Below are 16,828 nucleotides of genomic sequence, written 5' to 3' on the forward strand. Positions count from 1 at the left end.
GGGGTAAATTGGCAGATCTATAATTCTTGTATTTTTTCAGTAAGTTTAGCTTCATGTCCTGACATTCTTGATCAAACCAGGGTTTGGAGTTTTTATATACTGAAGATTGCCTACTTGGCCTGTTCCTTTTTTCCTTCAGGGAATCTTGAAGGAGTGAAATTAACTCCTGAAATAAATTTATCTTTAGTTCATGGCTAGAGGAAGTTATAAGGTTTTCTCTCTTAGTGAGGAATTCCTTTGAGCATAGCCTGCTTGAAATTTCCTTATGCAGTTCATCTGTCCATCTGATACGTGAATATCTAAGCTCCAGAGCTGTAGGGCTCGAATGCTCGATTTTCTCAGCGCAGGATAAATCCTTCCCCGCAGCTACGAGTGCACTTAATGGCAGATGGTCACTGTCTAAGCGCTCCTCCACTTTGCATTCCAGAACTTTGTTTTGAAGATCATACGACACGATTATATAGTCAATTGTGGAGGCGCCATTGTTAGATATAAATGTGAATTCTCCGACCTTCTCCCCCTCTGTACGGCCATTCAGTATAACCAAGTCCAACTTGTTGACCAAGCGTAGTAGGCATAAGCCGGCATAATTGCAGCCTTTATCCTTTGAGACTCTAGCTGGTATTGGGTGGGTTTCCTCTATAATGGGGACTGTTTCGTGGAAATGGGCATACAAAGCCTCATCAGATTGTCCAGTTCTGGCATTTAGGTCGCCTGCCACCACTACAGAGGCATCAGGAAATTGATTTGATAGTTTGTCAAGATACTGTTCTAACTGAGCCCAAGTGTTTCTTATCAATCTTTTCTCTCTTTGTATTGAAGACCTTTGTATTTAGACTATGCAACAGTTTAAATTTTTGTTATTGTTCAGCCATTCATTGTAATAATTTTGTACTTTATGGTGTTTTATTTTCTGTTGCGTAAACTGCTGTACACCACCATGTTATATTCTATAAATAAAATAAATAGGGTTATGTCCAACATTCCCACTCCACTACTGCAAGGGGCATGTGCTCACAGGACAGAACTTTCCCCTGCTCTCCCCTGCAGGTCCCCCCCCCCACAAGCTCTGGAGGGTGTGGGGGACTCTCCAGAAAATATTTTTGGGGGTATGCAGGTGTATAGGAAACAGAACTCCCCTGGATCTGCTTTGGATACAACCCATAAACTTTTTGATGAATTGTAATTCAGTTGCTCAAGGTTGCATTCTCCCTTTGAAGTTCACTAAGATCACTTAGAGTTAGAATCAACACACAAATGAAAAAACATTCTGAAAATGCTTTTTTTTAAAAAAATACAAAAATACATTGAATTTTCTATAAGGCTCGCCATTGCCATCTAGTGTCACATTGTATATTGCACTTAAAACACACTTAAAACATTTTATTTGCAGCTGTATAGCTGATTCCTGGAATCAGCTATGGATATTGCCATTTCCGATGAGGGATTTGTGTCAGTTCATTTGTTTGTATACTGACCTGTCTGTCCAGTGTAGAATGCAGAAGGCCATCAGTGAGTTGTCAGCATAAACCACATGGAAGATGAGCAGATAATGAATCCCCTGGGCCCTGATATTGGTGATGTTTAACTTCTACTTTATATACTTACCAGCTAAGGTTTCACTTTATTCATTTCAGTAAGTGGGCTTGAGCCCATGAAAGCTTGTGCTGTCTTCTCCCTCCAAATCCACAGATTATTCACTGACTGACTAATGTCATCAAATTTTCACTTTGTCTAGCTTTATTTACTTATTTATGCTACCTTTAACCAGCAATTTAAAGCAGCATTGAACTACCGGTGGAAGCAGATTTCAGGTTTATATTCCCGGGCGAGTACTAGCTGACCAGAAACCAACATATTCTGGAGAGCTGAGACTGATTTTTAAATAGAATCATAGAACTGTAGAGTTGGAAGGAACCATGAGGGTAATCTAGTCCAACTCCTTGCAATGCAGGAATCTTTTGCCCAACATGGGGCTTGAACCCACGACCTTGAGATTATAATAATGATAATTTATTATTTATACCCCGCCCATCTGGCTAAGTTTCCCCAGCCACTCTGGGCAGCTCCCAATCAAGTGTTAAAAACAATACAGCATTAAATATTAAAAACTTCCCTGAACAAGGCTGCCTTCAGATGTCTTTTAAAGATAGGATAGCTGCTTATTTCCTTCACATCTGAAGGGTGTTCCACAGGGTGGGTGCCACTATCGAGAAGGCCCTCTGTCTGGTTCCCTGTAACCTCACTTCTCGCAATGAGGGAACCGCCAGAAGGCCCTTGGTGCTGGATCTCAGTGTCCGGGCTGAACGATGGGGGTGGAGATGCTCCTTCAGGTATACAGGACCGAGGCCGTTTAACGGTCAGCACCGACACTTTGAATTGTGCTCGGAAAGATTAAGAGTCCCGTGCTTTCATGCTCTACAAACTGCACTATTTCCTGTGTGACTCACTTTGTCCTTTAGAGAAGGTGAGCACATGACCAGAAGTTATGCAATGTAGGCAGGATGAGTGGTGTTAAAAGGAGAATATCACATGGCCTGGTAATAGGAGAAAGCTGTGAGGGCTGGGCATTGGAGTAGGGCAGGGCAGGCAGACAAGGGAAATTTAGGGACTGTGGATTAGAGCACCTATGGGGCTTGGAAGTGGGGGTTGTGTTTTACATACCAATAGGATCAGTGAAGCTTCAACTGCAGACCTTTTTTAACCAACAGAAAAACCACCATGAGCCGTATAAAGAAATGTCATCTTTATTTTACCAAATATAATTTATCAGTTAAATTGGCATCTGTCAATTCAGTTACAGCAACTATAAATAATGAGTTTCTTTTTCTTTTAATAAAGGTGTAAACCAATAGCTTCATCGTCATTTGCAGCCAGGTTTAAATATACATGCATTTGAGTGCAACCGGTGAGAATAAAATTATTCTTCAATGCTTTGAGATTAAATTCTGTTCATACACACCCACTTTGTTCCCCCATCTCACCCCACTGCATACATAATAAAATCTAGGGATTCCACCCAAGTGACATGCACACACTCCAGCTCCTGGGCCTGGGGCTAAGTCTTGCAGCCAAGACCAGGAGAGTTACACTCTTTCACGGGATGCACAGACACAGACTTTGACCAGAGAAATGGATGTAATGAGGAAGAAAAGATGTTCAAAGGGGATTCCATGTATAAAGAAACGGATTGCTCCAATGTTACAAAGCTGAAAACTTAGATGCATCCAACAGTACAACACACACAGAGGGGAGACAACTGAAGGTCATTATAGAAGTTTAACATTTAACAGCTATGGGTAGGCAAGATGAAAGTCCCGGACCCCTTAGATAACACTGAGTTATGTTGACAAAGCCCATTCTTAAGCAGAAACTGAGTTATTTACAAGTGCTCCCAGTTGAAAGTCAGAAGAGTATCGCTTTCAGCTGTGCAAAAACTGTTATTCACAGAAGTTTGACATCTATATCCACATCTACTGTGCCACATAATTAAGGCTACCCTGCAATGTAGACTGAAAAGATGGCCTTAGATACACTTTTGCACTGTGGTCCCAAAGCTTTGTTATTGATGGCTTGGTATGAGGGCGCCAATGCTCAGGGCAGTCTGAAATAGGCCTCTTGAAGCCACAGGACTATGGTAAAACAGCCCCTGTTTAAGATTAACAGCCTCAAGAGTACAGTGGTCCAATTGAGCCCTTTATGCACCACTCTGGCACAAATTTCCATCTAGATCTTTCATTTTGATCACAGTTCAAGCCTTCTGAACTGGAGCAACACTGCCTCTAAGAGTTATTTAGAAGGTCAGGGTCCCAAATCCAAATTTTATAGGAAACTCATTTATGCTCTAGCCCAGCAAGCATAATTGTTGCTAGCAAAAGCTGCCCTGTTATGCTTAGTGGGTTTTTTTAATATAAAAAGGCAATACACCTTTCTGAAGGCAACAGGTATTCTATGTAATCTCGGGTCTGTTAGGCATACCAAGTCAAATCTAGTACCCCAATCTTCTTCAGAAGACCACTGCATATTCCAGACACATCCATACTAATTTCCTCTCTGCACTTCAGTTTCATTTAGGAATTAAAGCCAAAAGGAGAAAGCACATTAAGAAATGATGCTCCACCGTGGAGAAGCTAATGGAGAAGTAAGTAAAGAGAGCTTAAGTCAGACATGGCCAAACTGGGCCCTCCAGATGTTTTGGGACTACAACTCTCATCATCTCTAGCTAACAGGACTAGTGGTCAGGGATGATGGGAATTGTAGTCCCAAAACATCTGGAGAGCCAAGTTTGGCCATGCCTGGCTTAAGTAGAGTTTGCATTGAAGAAATGTGTTTGATTAGAGTGCCTAACAAGAATAGGTAGACATGACCTACATGCAAGTAAATAACAGCACAAGAGGCCCCCATCCAAGGACAATCTGGAGTCTTCACTTTCATTCCTAGGATGAATGAAATGGTCCCCTTGTCACACCTTGTTTTAGGGAAGCTACGTGGCTGTTTCCATTTACGTTATCTTGAGCTACTCATTCGAAGGGTTCCAGCTCCATGAGGGCCAGAGCATGGAGCTTGCAGAACTTGTGGTGAGCATGGTGCACTTCAAAAGAGGAAATGCATTGCTCACAGAAGCTAATCTGTATTTCCCCCAATGTTCCCTGGCCAGCGGAGCTCAGAATGCAGTAAAATCCGGAGTGCTCAGGCTCTAGGATCCCCAGTACTGGGAGTCTTCTACAGAACTTTTGAGACAAAAAATAAATGTCATGCTTCCAAAAATAAAAAATAAAAAATGCTGTGTCAGTTTCCGGACAGTTACTCTGTCAGATTGGACGACATTTCTTCAGATTGAGTGTCATAAAATAGAACAATTTATTTTTAATACTACCAACCTTAGCCAGAACCTGCTAGTGTTGAAAGTGAGCGATGGGTCTTACTTGCTGCCATGCAATGGACCCACAAACAAACCCAGGATGTGCCATATTTAATGACCTCAACATAGAGAGGGTAACCTCTAGGAATTTATTTGACAGAGTGGGGGGGTACACCAAGCTGATCTTCCAAACACTTAAGACATACAAGTGAAGAGCTTTCATCCCTGAACACGTGAAGACTTTTGATATGAACCAACTGCTTTGTACTATATAAGGATACATATGTGCCACATTGCTAGGTCGACTGGGAAATATCCAGCATCTGTGCTGTTGCAGATGCCCTCAGATAATTTGTGTTGAGAACTCAGGGGCTGCAAGCACCCACAGTTGACGTCAAAGTGCAGCACCGTGACTCATCTCAATGCCGGCATTTAAAATTTGGAGACAATGATAATATGAAACCAGTTGGTTCATCATTTTTCAGATCAAAATGGACCATTCATAAACGAAGCAGCACAGAAGAGGCAATAGGTTTAAAAAGGCATTAGGTGAGAGCAAGCGCCCAGGTTCTGTGTAAAGCAGTGAAAATCCAACTCTCTTTAACAGCGATAGGCAGCTGAATATAAGCTGTACTTTGTATCAGCCTTTTTTAAAAAATGGATGATCGTGTTTTTGCAAGGGAACTGGCACTAAGTAGAAACTAACAGGAACAAGGTGGATCTTAGCTGTATCACTTTTTTAAGACTATAGTATAAAATAGTGAAAGTCCACCATAATCATCTCTTCTTGAGTCCGGCTTTTGTGGACTCCTCAGCAGAGAATGAATTTGGTCTATTCCCACCAATCATTCTGTTATTCCGAGTAGCCCAACATCCTTTAAAGAACATTCAGCCTAGGGTAGGATGCAACACAGTCAAATTTGAGTTACAGGGCAGTCTACTAATGGCAAGTGGTCAATTTTCTGAGCCACGAAGGCCTTGTTTGTGGTCAAATCAGATGCAGTACTAGCGTTGACAAATTGAAGGAAGCATGCACAGAATCCAAACCACTGAATCCGATTCAGAATCCAGTTGTGACAATAGGCAAATAACTCTTATACCTAGGTTCAAATAGCAAAGCAAATATGAATTGCATCTTTCTCAAACGTAAACACACACACACACACACACACACACACACACAGGCCCTTCACATTTAGTGTCTTGAGTGGGTGCAAACTGGGGAAGGTGGGATTTCTTAAAAATCTGATCAATTGTTCTGTAATATCCTTTAGTTCAGATATTAACCATTATGAAATTGCACTTGGTGATTGTCTTTACATATTTTTCTTCTTCTTTTATCCTTCCTAAAACATTTTTTTCCTGTACAAACTTGGCTTGAAATATAAACCACATAAAATTCCCATTGAAAATAATGAGAATCCAGTATCAAAGTTAAAGTCCCAAAGAGAGACAGCGGGTGGCAAGCAAGGCTTTGTAGAAGGGGTGGGGGCGGGGAATGTCACTGAAGGAAAAGAGCCGGGGAGTGGAGATGCTGAGGAAGAGTAGCTTCAGTCCCCTACGTCTGTGTCTCGGTCCCCAATGAGCCAGAGAATATGGAAGCTGAGGGCCAGCAGACCTGTCCCAAGCAAGTCGCCCAGCGCTGTCAGGTAAGGTATAGAAAAGTTGTCCGGGTCCATGCCTCTGCCCCACATCCAGTGGACCATCCAGTCAGCAATGTAGAGAAGAATGAGAACCTATAAGACAGAAGCACAATGCGTCACATTAGCCACTGATGCCAAGGCCACTGGAATTGCATGTTTGGTCTTGAACTGAAGCACTAAAGAGAGCCAGTGTGGTGTAGTGGTTAAGAGCGGCGGACTCGTAATCTGGTGAACCGGGTTCGCGTCTCCGCTCCTCCACATGCAGCTGCTGGGTGACCTTGGGCTAGTCACACTTCTCTGAAGTCTCTTAGCCCCACTCACCTCACAGAGTGTTTGTTGTGGGGGAGGAAGGGAAAGGAGAATGTTAGCCACTTTGAGACTCCTTCGGGTAGTGATAAAGCGGGATATCAAATCCAAACTCTTCTTCTCTTCTTCTAAAGCAAGCCTGGTATACACAGCATTATCCAATATTTCATGATAACACAAGCCCCAATTCAGTAATAAGGGCACAACAGCCACTCCTGCGCAAATGTGGTGGATTAAAGGGAATTAACGGGGACACAGCTCTTTTGGGAAAGACTCCCCACTTCTAGCAATGCAGTTAAGTTCCAATTCTAAAGTCACCCAGTAGATTTACAGGGCCTTCCTCTTCAGTTGCTAAGCATCTACATCTTTTCCAGTCCCAGGGCCACATTCCCTTCTCGGAGCCACATGCCAACAGGGGATGGGGCCAGAGGGAAAAGCAGGCAGAGCAACAAAAGCAGATTTTCCATTTGTACAGCGCGTTTCTACATAAACAACCCCCTCTCTGTTCTTCAATCCAAGGAAGCAAGAGGCATGGTCAGAGTTGAAGGACACATTCCAGTCAGGCAAAAGCCCTCAAGAAGGTGGCAAAGCAGGGGTAGTGAGCTTGTGCGGCCTAGAGAGATTCCCAAGGGCCAGATGGCGAGACTTGGAGGACCACATTTGGCCCTCAGGGCTCAAAATGTGGTCAGCCAGCCCTGCTGCATTTGGGACCCTCCTGTTCATTCTGCTGAATGGAGCCCAGGACCTCTATCCCAAAGTCCTGCCCTGATGGCTCACTATAGCAGGGCGAACAACAACAGCAAGCTGACTGGAAGAGAGAAGACTCTATAGTCTGAAGTACTGCAGCTGCTCTCACCTCTGGCCTCCTCTCTCTACAGCCCCAGGACCTATGGCCAACTGGCAGGACAAGTGATGCTCTGCACATGGCTACTCATGAGAAACAACTAACTGCCCACCTCGCTTGCTGATGCTCCTCAGCCTGGTGGAGGTGTGAATGAAAGCCATTTTTATTTTTAAAAATTTTTATTAAAGATTTTCTTGTTTTACAGAAGTATGTGTAATGTCTCTCGTATTTTTTCCATGTAACATTTTTACAAATCAGTTTCATTTGTTGAGACATTGGGGGGGGAGATGGGGGGTAGGGTGGCGATGTTTCTATTTTGCTTAATGTATGTAGGGTTTCGTGTCAGCGTTGCTCGTGCAGGTTCTCTGCTGTTCATTTGTGTTTCTTTGGTGGTGAGAGAGGTTGGGGTTGGCCTAGGGTGTGGTTGTTTGTTTGTGATTGGCTGCGGTGATCTTTGTTTTCATGTGTGAGTGGGGTGGGTGGGTGTTTTGGATCAGGTTAGCCATATTGATTTGTATGCTGTTGGTGGGTTATTGTCATTGTCTTGTTGGGCTGTGTATGTGATAAAGGGAAGCCATACCGGGGTAAAGGCATCTTCTTCTGTTTGTCCCCATTTCAGTTTCAGTTTATTGGTTAATTTTTCTTGTAGGCCTGTTGCCCATACTATTTGGTACCATTGGTCCATGCTTACTTCTGACAGGTCTCTCAAATTACCATTACTGCAAATCGCTGTAAGTAGTAAGAGAAATACTATCTTATGCAAAGGTCTCCCTCCAGACCTTTGGAAACGAAGCAACCTGTACTATGCAATGTCCCTGGAATGATAAGTTCACCAAAGTTCCCTTCTAAACTTTCCAAGCTCCTGTGAGCATAGTGGGGGTCCATGAGCTGCATCTGGCAGGATGTTTCCTTTCTTCCCAGGAGAACTGCAAGTCACTTCCCTGAGGTTCTGTTCAGCTGCTGACATGACTCAGAGTCTGCAGCTACTTCCACAAGCGTCAAGGAAGTGGTCAGTTTCGGCAGAAAGTTCCCTGGCCACAGCCTCTCTTTCCTCCCGTGCTTTGCAGTTTGTGCCCAAGAATTATGGGAAGCCAAAATCCGCTACAAGGACAGCTGAGAGTAATCAGAACCCTTAGCATCCATTTCAACAGCCTCGTCCCCACCCCCTTCCATCATTCATTCTGGCTGACTTGACAACTTACTACTGGGTAAATAAAGTCTTGAACAAGGGAGGGAGGAAATGGCATGCCCCACATCTCCTTTTCTCAGCAGGAAATCTAATTTCTACCCTTCTGTGGCCAAACAAGAGTCTATGCGGGAGGAGAAACGATTGTAAATTCCTCTGTCAGAAACTACTTTCAGATAAAAGCTACTCAAAATCTAGCCTAATCTTAGAGGATATATGCTCAATGCAGTTATCTAAAGCGATTAGGACCTGAAGTACAGTACCTCAGAATTGTTGCCCTTAAAAATAAAATAAAAGCACAGAAAGTTTATCTTTCTCCACGCACACAAGACTGAGCATCCTAACCTGTAACTCCAGAAATCTATTTTACCTACTTATCTGGCTGCAAAAAAATTCCTTAGGTCATCCATGGACACTTTGAAGGTCTCCAGAAGGCTAGAAACCTGTTTAAAAATATTTCCAGAGAAAAAATATTCTGCCCCCCCCCACCTGTCTAAAGTTTTGACTGCTCCATCCCTATTCTATACAGTGGTACCTTGGTACTCAAATGCCTTGGTACTCAAACGCCAAAAACCTGGAAGTGTTCTGGTTTTCGTACGATTTTCGGAAGCCAAACGTCCGATGCAGCTGTCGGCTATTGTTTCCAGAGCACCTGCACCAATCAGAAGCTGCGCCTTGGTTTTTGAACATTTTGGAAGTCAAATGGACTTCCGGAACAGATTAAGTTTGGCGCTTTTAATAATAATAATAATAATAATAATAATAATAATAATAATAATAATATCTTTATTGTCATTGCCCCCTCTCAGGGACAACGAAATTACTTGACTGCTCCATAAAAACACTAATTAAAACAATACAGTATAGTACAGCAAGGAAGATTAGATGACTTTCAAAGTCCAGGCTTCCCATTCAGGGCCGAGATCGCTCTGGAGAAGAAGCTGTTCTTAAGCTGTTCTTTTGTTTTTGCTATTTATTTTGCGTTTTTGTTTTTGAGGCTTTTTCAGTTACTTTGTGTTTTTGTGACTGTGTGGAACCCAGTCCAGCTACTGATTGATTGATTGTGTGACTGTGGAAATGGATAAAAAACCCCCATCCAAACAATGACTATCATCAGTGCAGGTAAGAAAAAAAGTAATTTTAATTTTTATCATCTACAATACTGTCTTATTTATTTTATAGTATAGTACATTGATTATTGCTTTCATTTTATGGATCAATGGGCTCGTTAGATAGTAAAATTCATGTTAAATTGCTGTTTTAGGGGTTGTTTTTAAAAGTCTGGAATGGATTAATCCGTTTTGCATTACTTTCTATGAGAAAGTGTGCCTTGGTTTTGGAATGCTTTGGTTTTGGAATGGACTTCCAGAACAAATTAAGTTTGAGAACCAAGGTATCACTGTATTGGTTCACCAATTAGTCTATTATCCAAATTAGTAGGTTAGGCATTGGGACAGTCGTTTAGATAACTTTATTATGACAACTAAAAAGGACTGAATTGTTAGTATAAACATTTGTTTTAAAAAAATCCCATGTGCAAATATTGACTGTGCTTGTACATGGCATAAAATACCAAATAACTTTTTGTTTTATAATGTGCAGAAACATAACATACTTTGACACAACAGCAAACTGCAGAACATGGTATATTTTAGATAGTATTTCACTATAAATGTTTATTAGTAGAAGAACAGAGGTTGGACTCTTATACTTACATGGAAGTAAGGTCCATAGAATTCAGTGGGACTTGCTTAGACATATCAAAGCCTGTGAATTGCTTAAGAATTGCATGTCCAAATACAGCTTTACAAAAAGGATTTTAAACTGAGCCTGGCACTATTTAGTTATCAGAGGTTCAACATTTTCCAGAACATTAAGTGTCAGGAGAAAAACTGTTTTAAGTTTATAACAGTGGTATGCATGTCATAATGGAAGCTGCATATGATTGAGAGAAATCATATTGGTAGATGTCAGCTCTGTTAAGCAAACAAAAAGGAATTCTTTTTTTTAAAAAAATTACTGATTTTTAAAAGTAGTAACAATATATTCAATTGTATCTTTGAAAACAATACTGTATTCTGTAAAATGTGTCTCATTATGCCAAAGGAAGATTGGCTGCAATTCTGTATACAGTCGTACCTCAGATCCCGAATGCCTTGGTACTCAGACGTTTTGGCTCCCGAATGCCGCAAACCTGGGAGTGTTTCAGTTTGCGAACGTTCTTTGGAACCCGAACGTCCGACAGGGCTTCTGCGGCATCCAATCAGAAGCCGCACTTTGGTTTCCGAACGTTTCGGAAGTCAAACGGACTTCTGGAACGGATTCCATTCGACTTCTTAAGTACGACTGTATTCCCTTATCTTAGAGAAACTTCCACTGAATTATGCTAGAAATTACTTCAGATCTCTTTATAAGTTAACTACAGATAAACTCCTAGGGTTGCTGACCTCATTCTTCCTCCTTCATCCTCAGCTTGGAAGAGGAGACATCTTTTGTGTCTCTCCCGCTGAGACGTAAGAGGAAGCATGGGTCACTGCATTCTACACTCAGTTAAATTAGAATTAGGAACTTTCCTATCAAGCATGTGTTTCCTGCAATAAACGTAGCTTTCTTATTTTCCTAAACTCAGAGCCTCAGTGTGATTATATGCAGAATAAGGCATGCTCTTCCAGCAGTGATTTGGTATCAAGATCAACTTCTGTTGATGTGCTTAAACTCCAAATGCTGTCAGCATCCTACGCCTAACCATGTGTAGGTGGTCAATAAAAGATCCATGTTCATCATTCTAATCAAATTCCAGTCTCACCATTGACAAGGTAGGTCAGGCAACCAAAGCCAGTGCTTACCTGGAGAAGTGCTGCAGTCATGTAGAAAATGATAAAGATCAAGGTGAGTGTTGTGTGGCCGCCTTGCATGGAGCTGATGGTGTAGAGGAAAACAAGGTGGCCAGGAACCACCAGGAGGAAGAGCACGCGGGCAGACCGGGAATTCACATCTGCAGAACAGAGGTAAAGAGGCAGCTGAGGAGTTAGCATCACCACCATCATATTTATTAGTCGCTTCATTTCAGAAAGTCAAACTCAAAGAGACTTACAAAACACAAGCATTAATATCAAGTGTAAAAGAACCTAAAAATACAAGTAATATGTATAAAAGAGCAGGGTCTAGGTTGGTTCACATGGGGAGGGGTGGTCCTGAACCACATGAGGCTTTATAGGTCAAAACCTGCACTCTGAATAGGGCCTATAAACAAATTAGCTGGGTGTGATGTGCTCAGATCGTCTTGTCCCAATCAGCAATTAAGCTGCTGAACTCTGCACCAGCCATCTTCAAAGGCAGCCCCACATAGAATGCATTGCAATAATTTCACTTAGATGTTACCACAGCTTAGACAACGGAAGCTAGGTTATCCCACAAATTAATTAGGAGAAGCAGCCTTGACTTGTTCTACCCATTAGACAGAAATCTATGTTCCGTGTCAAGGTTACATGATTAGAATTATATGATAAACAATCTCAATTCCTGCAACTGAAATATGAAAATAAGGATAGTGTATTTTTATTTTGCACGTTCCATTCAGTCACATAATTGAGACTTATTTGTCACCAAGCGGGATATAAAATTAGTTCACATTTGTCAGGACTTGTAGAAAGTCTGTGTGTAACAGCAAGCAACAGGGATCAATGAACCCTCAGCAAATGAATGTGAACGAAGCTCCACCCAAAAAATTTCTAGTGCATCTTTGCAACAAATTGCAATTAATTTCTGGGATTTTCTCTACATCTGTGATGGCTTTCTTTAAGCACATTTCTAGCCAAGGCGACAAAGAATCCTTAGGAGACACTGGATTCTGCACTACAAGCTTTATTCTGAAAATTGTAGTCATACAAAGTTCTAGACCAGGGATGGGGAAAGTGTGGCATTCCAGAAGTTGTCTGACTGCAAGTCCCATCAGCTGCAGACAGCATGACTGATGGTCAAGAACGATGGTAGATGTAGCACCATTTGGAGGGCCACAGGTTCCTCTTCTCTGTCCTAGGCCGTCTCACTGAAGGAGAGCTGTATGGACTGACCCAGAGCCAGCTTTATGTTATAAGAAGGCATCACTACAGAATCTGGTAGGAATTGTACCACTAGAAAATTTGCAGGCTCACTCAAGTGTTTTGTAATATTAGCAAGAGCTTCAAGATACCGGTAGTTCCACAGATGCAGTTTGTAAACCCACAGAAAACTAAATTGCTTTTAATTTACATGAAGATTTGTTATGGAGAAGAAGGAAATGGAAAAACAAGGGTTTCCAAAGACACAAGGCCAAACTGCGTTTAGAACTAGCTACACAGAACTCCCAAAATTTTCTAGGATACAGGAGCAAGACAGGAGGAGATGTGCTTAGATTGACGGACTTCCTACAGGGAAGTGAATATTTAAGTCAGAGTCAATCAACAAATCTTCAGTTGGTCTTCCTCTCTATGAAGCAATCAATCTTAGCTTTGCTTTTGAGATGCTGTGACTTTAAAAGGACATGTTCAAAGTGGGAGGCAGTATACTATACACATTGGCTACCTGAACTGAAGAAAGTGCTGCAAGGACTTGGACACTTTCGAGGGGCCGCCTCAGAGCTCTCTCCAGGCATCCCACTCATGTGGAGGTAAGTGGAGATGCGGCTGGCTTGGACAGCCACCAGATTGCCACCAACACCTAGAAAGAATGAGGAGAGAGAAAGAGAGAGAGAGAACCATTGAAATAGCTTCCCCGAAGAATCCGGAACCAATTCCTGGACCACTTCAATACAGTACATCCCCCAATCCCTTTTACACATGCTCGTAGCTGTCCTTCCTAAGGTGTCACTTAAAAAAACAAAACATCTCTTACTACTAATTACCGTATTTTTCGCTCTATAACACGCACCCGACCATAACACGCACGTAGTTTTTAGAGGAGGAAAATCCGTAGGCATGCCACCCGTAGGCATTCCCTCCATAACACGCACAGACATTTCCCCTTACTTTCTAGGAGGAAAAAAGTGAGTGTTATGGTGCAAAAAATACGGTATATCCCACCTTTCAGAATACAAATCCTTCCAATGTTGGTGAAACAAGTAACATTAAATTACATTTTCAAAATACACAACGAATCAAGCCATGATTAAATAAATCATGGAAGTTGTTCCCAGTAGGCATTTGGTAGTAGAAAGGCCTCGGACGTGTGTGAATGTGCGATCGGTGCAAGTGAAAAGAAACTCACCATTTATAACCGGTGTAAAGACTGCCATCCCTGCAAAATTTGGATCTGACACAGTTTTATCCAATATCAGTCCTCCAACACTGAAACAACAAAATGGAAGAAAATGAAGAAAACATTCAGGGCAGAATAGCTATCTGCACAAAAGAGTTACTACCAACTTAGCAACATTCTGGTTTTCAATGGTGCAATGAAATCACCCAGTGAATTACTACAATTCCTAAAAAACTTTATTTGAAAGGTTTCTTTGAAGTGTATAAAGTGCTTTTGAGTCAACTGACATCCAGTCATTTGCGGTCTGTCTTCACTGAGGCTAAGAAAGATGGATTTCACAAAACTAGTTTCATGTGACTAAATGATGTCGTAAAAGAGCCACTCTCAGTCTTACTCTGAATAGTTTGCCCAATTAAAGGGACGACCCAATATAGAACAGAAATGCCTCCTTCCCCCCAACAATTTTATCTGCTTCTTAAGCAGCAGACAGACCACGTGGCTCAGAGTCTGAGGCCAAGACATCCTTCCTAGAGAGCGGCCCCTTGCCACCTTCTTACCTGCTAATAGCCATGGCAATGATGACTGGTTCCCAGCCAGAGTACAGCACCTCCCGGGTTGCTGGATTTTTCTTGGCAATGATGATCCAAAGGGGCAACAGGGCAACAAAGAAAGCACACACCAGTGGATTCACATAGGCTTTCTCCTCTAAGTGGGAAAAAGAAACCAGAGGTCAAAGAACCACCATCACAGGGTGAAAGACAGCAGTTTGTGGCAAGACAACCATCATATTGCAGTTTCACTCACTGAAGAAGGCAGCCTGTTTTGTCATGCTTAGGATTTAAATTCTACACAAGGCCAAAGGGAAACTTTGATATCTGCTGATGTAACACACCATTCCAATGAATGTGGTATTCTAAGGTCACAACAACTCATATTTATTTTAGAAGTTCAAATGCACTATTCCCTGCACTATACATGGGCAGGATGCTACAGTCCCTGTTGGGTTACCTCTCAGTCCACGTGGCTGACTGAGATCATTGCAGGACCAGTATCAGTTTAGGTGCAGAGAGTGCCTTTGGGCCACAAGTTTCCCATGAGTTCAGTATGTCCTAACCTTCACTGTAGAGGGCATAACGGTCTTGCTAAGGAGAACCGTAGCACAGCAACCCAAACCTTCTGACCTAAAAAATGCATTTGCAGTGATACTTTATTAGATCTTCACATGGATGCAGTTAGAGCAGCCTTTCCCACTTATGACTCCCAGCTGGCATGGACAATGGGGATGGTGGAGCTAGAGTTAGGCAATGGAGCCTGCTAGTGGGAGATTTAGCAGTAATGCACTCTCTCCCCTTGAAACTGCCTTGAAATAGGCAGTTTAGATATTTCTGGAGCAGTATATTATCATCTGTCCTCCAGGTCAAAAATACCTGGATACTTTTCAAGTACTACCATCTCCCATATGCACAGACATCTGTGGCAGCTGTTACTATTCTTCTTAATATACAAGCAAAGCAGAGGAATGTAGTTGAATCCCCACCAAAACAGCCATTCAAAAACAGGACAGAAGAACTTTTTTTCTCAATAATCTCCGCAGTAATGAACTACAAATGTTTGAGCAGATGTAAAGACGGCTCATTGTAAAGCATGATTTGGGAACAGGGAATCAGCAACCTTCCCTTCCCTCTCCATTCCATTGTCAGAACTACTCGTGGTTTAAAGTTACAAGTGCACCATTGTGAAACAATGGCTTCCCTGGAAAGACAAAAAAGTCGAAACCATGGTTACGAGGGAACCTGGTTGGCATTAATCATGGTTAGCGTAAGTGCACATGTAACAGGAGAAGTGGGATGGGAATGAGGACAGAGGAGAGGTAGCACACATCTGAGATCAGCTTCCGATTTGAAAGCCGGGCGCCAGCATCAGGTGTGCACCAGACACCAGTATAAATGTGAATTCACCTTATAAATGAGACTGCTGGAATAGGCTGGGGAATTTTATAGGGAATGAACAGAATGATTCATACAGAACACAGTCATGCAATTGCCTTCAGCTTACCTAGTTCGATGTAGAGACCCCAACTGATTCCAGAGAGCAGGGCAAGTGTGATGAGGTCACCGAGACTGGCAGCTATAGGCGTAGCCACATTATCAGGGTTGATGCCCATCTTTCTGGAGCCAATGATTACGCCAATCATGATCATGCCTAGACACCAGAGAAACGAAATGTTTCAGTCTTGCTGCAAAGGTACTGCAGGCAGAGCACCTCTTCTTCCCTCCTTATATAGCACTTGCTCCTTACCCAGCACAAGGGAGGCTATGAAGGCTGTGGCCACACTACTGGCACAGAGGAGAATGGCATGGCCAATGCTGAAGTGCCCATCTGGGATCCAGCCAAATATCACTGCAGCAATTGAAGCCAGAAAGCCAACCACTGTTGCTTGAACCTAGAAGATGAAGTCAGGCATTAGTCAGAGAAAAAGAACTTGAAGCTCCTATTCCCATTTGTGCAGAAACATTCAGGAAGATACTGCAATTTAACAGCAGTCATAGAGGTTACTGTGTGTCCTGACCAACACTGCATTCTCACTGTTGCTGGAGCCAGCCAAGCCAGCCCCTTTGCTCTGAAGACACAGGCTTCCTATTCGTTGGGTCAAACACAAAGGATACACATCTTCTTCCAGGCTATGGCAGAAGGTGAGGGTGGGGCATGGAGAGACATTCTTTTTGCACACAGACTCTAAATATTGCAAACAA

General features: G+C 42.4%; 1 protein-coding gene across 1 annotated transcript in view; it reads right to left on the reverse strand.

Annotated features, from left to right (window-relative positions):
* Positions 1 to 2,729: 2,729 nt before the first annotated feature.
* SLC41A1 (solute carrier family 41 member 1) overlaps positions 2,730 to 16,828 on the reverse strand; it is a 38,999-nt gene continuing 24,900 nt past the window's right edge. Inside the window, exons 4-10 of the mRNA XM_053393337.1 lie at positions 16,374 to 16,518; positions 16,131 to 16,277; positions 14,633 to 14,780; positions 14,085 to 14,164; positions 13,404 to 13,538; positions 11,687 to 11,835; positions 2,730 to 6,597 (exon numbers count right to left, since the gene is read on the reverse strand). Coding sequence (XP_053249312.1) covers positions 6,412 to 6,597; positions 11,687 to 11,835; positions 13,404 to 13,538; positions 14,085 to 14,164; positions 14,633 to 14,780; positions 16,131 to 16,277; positions 16,374 to 16,518 — 990 coding nt within the window. The 3' untranslated portion in view covers positions 2,730 to 6,411. The remainder of the gene's footprint in view (positions 6,598 to 11,686; positions 11,836 to 13,403; positions 13,539 to 14,084; positions 14,165 to 14,632; positions 14,781 to 16,130; positions 16,278 to 16,373; positions 16,519 to 16,828) is intronic.

Source organism: Podarcis raffonei, chromosome 6 (assembly GCF_027172205.1).
Source record: "Podarcis raffonei isolate rPodRaf1 chromosome 6, rPodRaf1.pri, whole genome shotgun sequence".
NCBI classification, from domain to species: domain Eukaryota; kingdom Metazoa; phylum Chordata; class Lepidosauria; order Squamata; family Lacertidae; genus Podarcis; species Podarcis raffonei.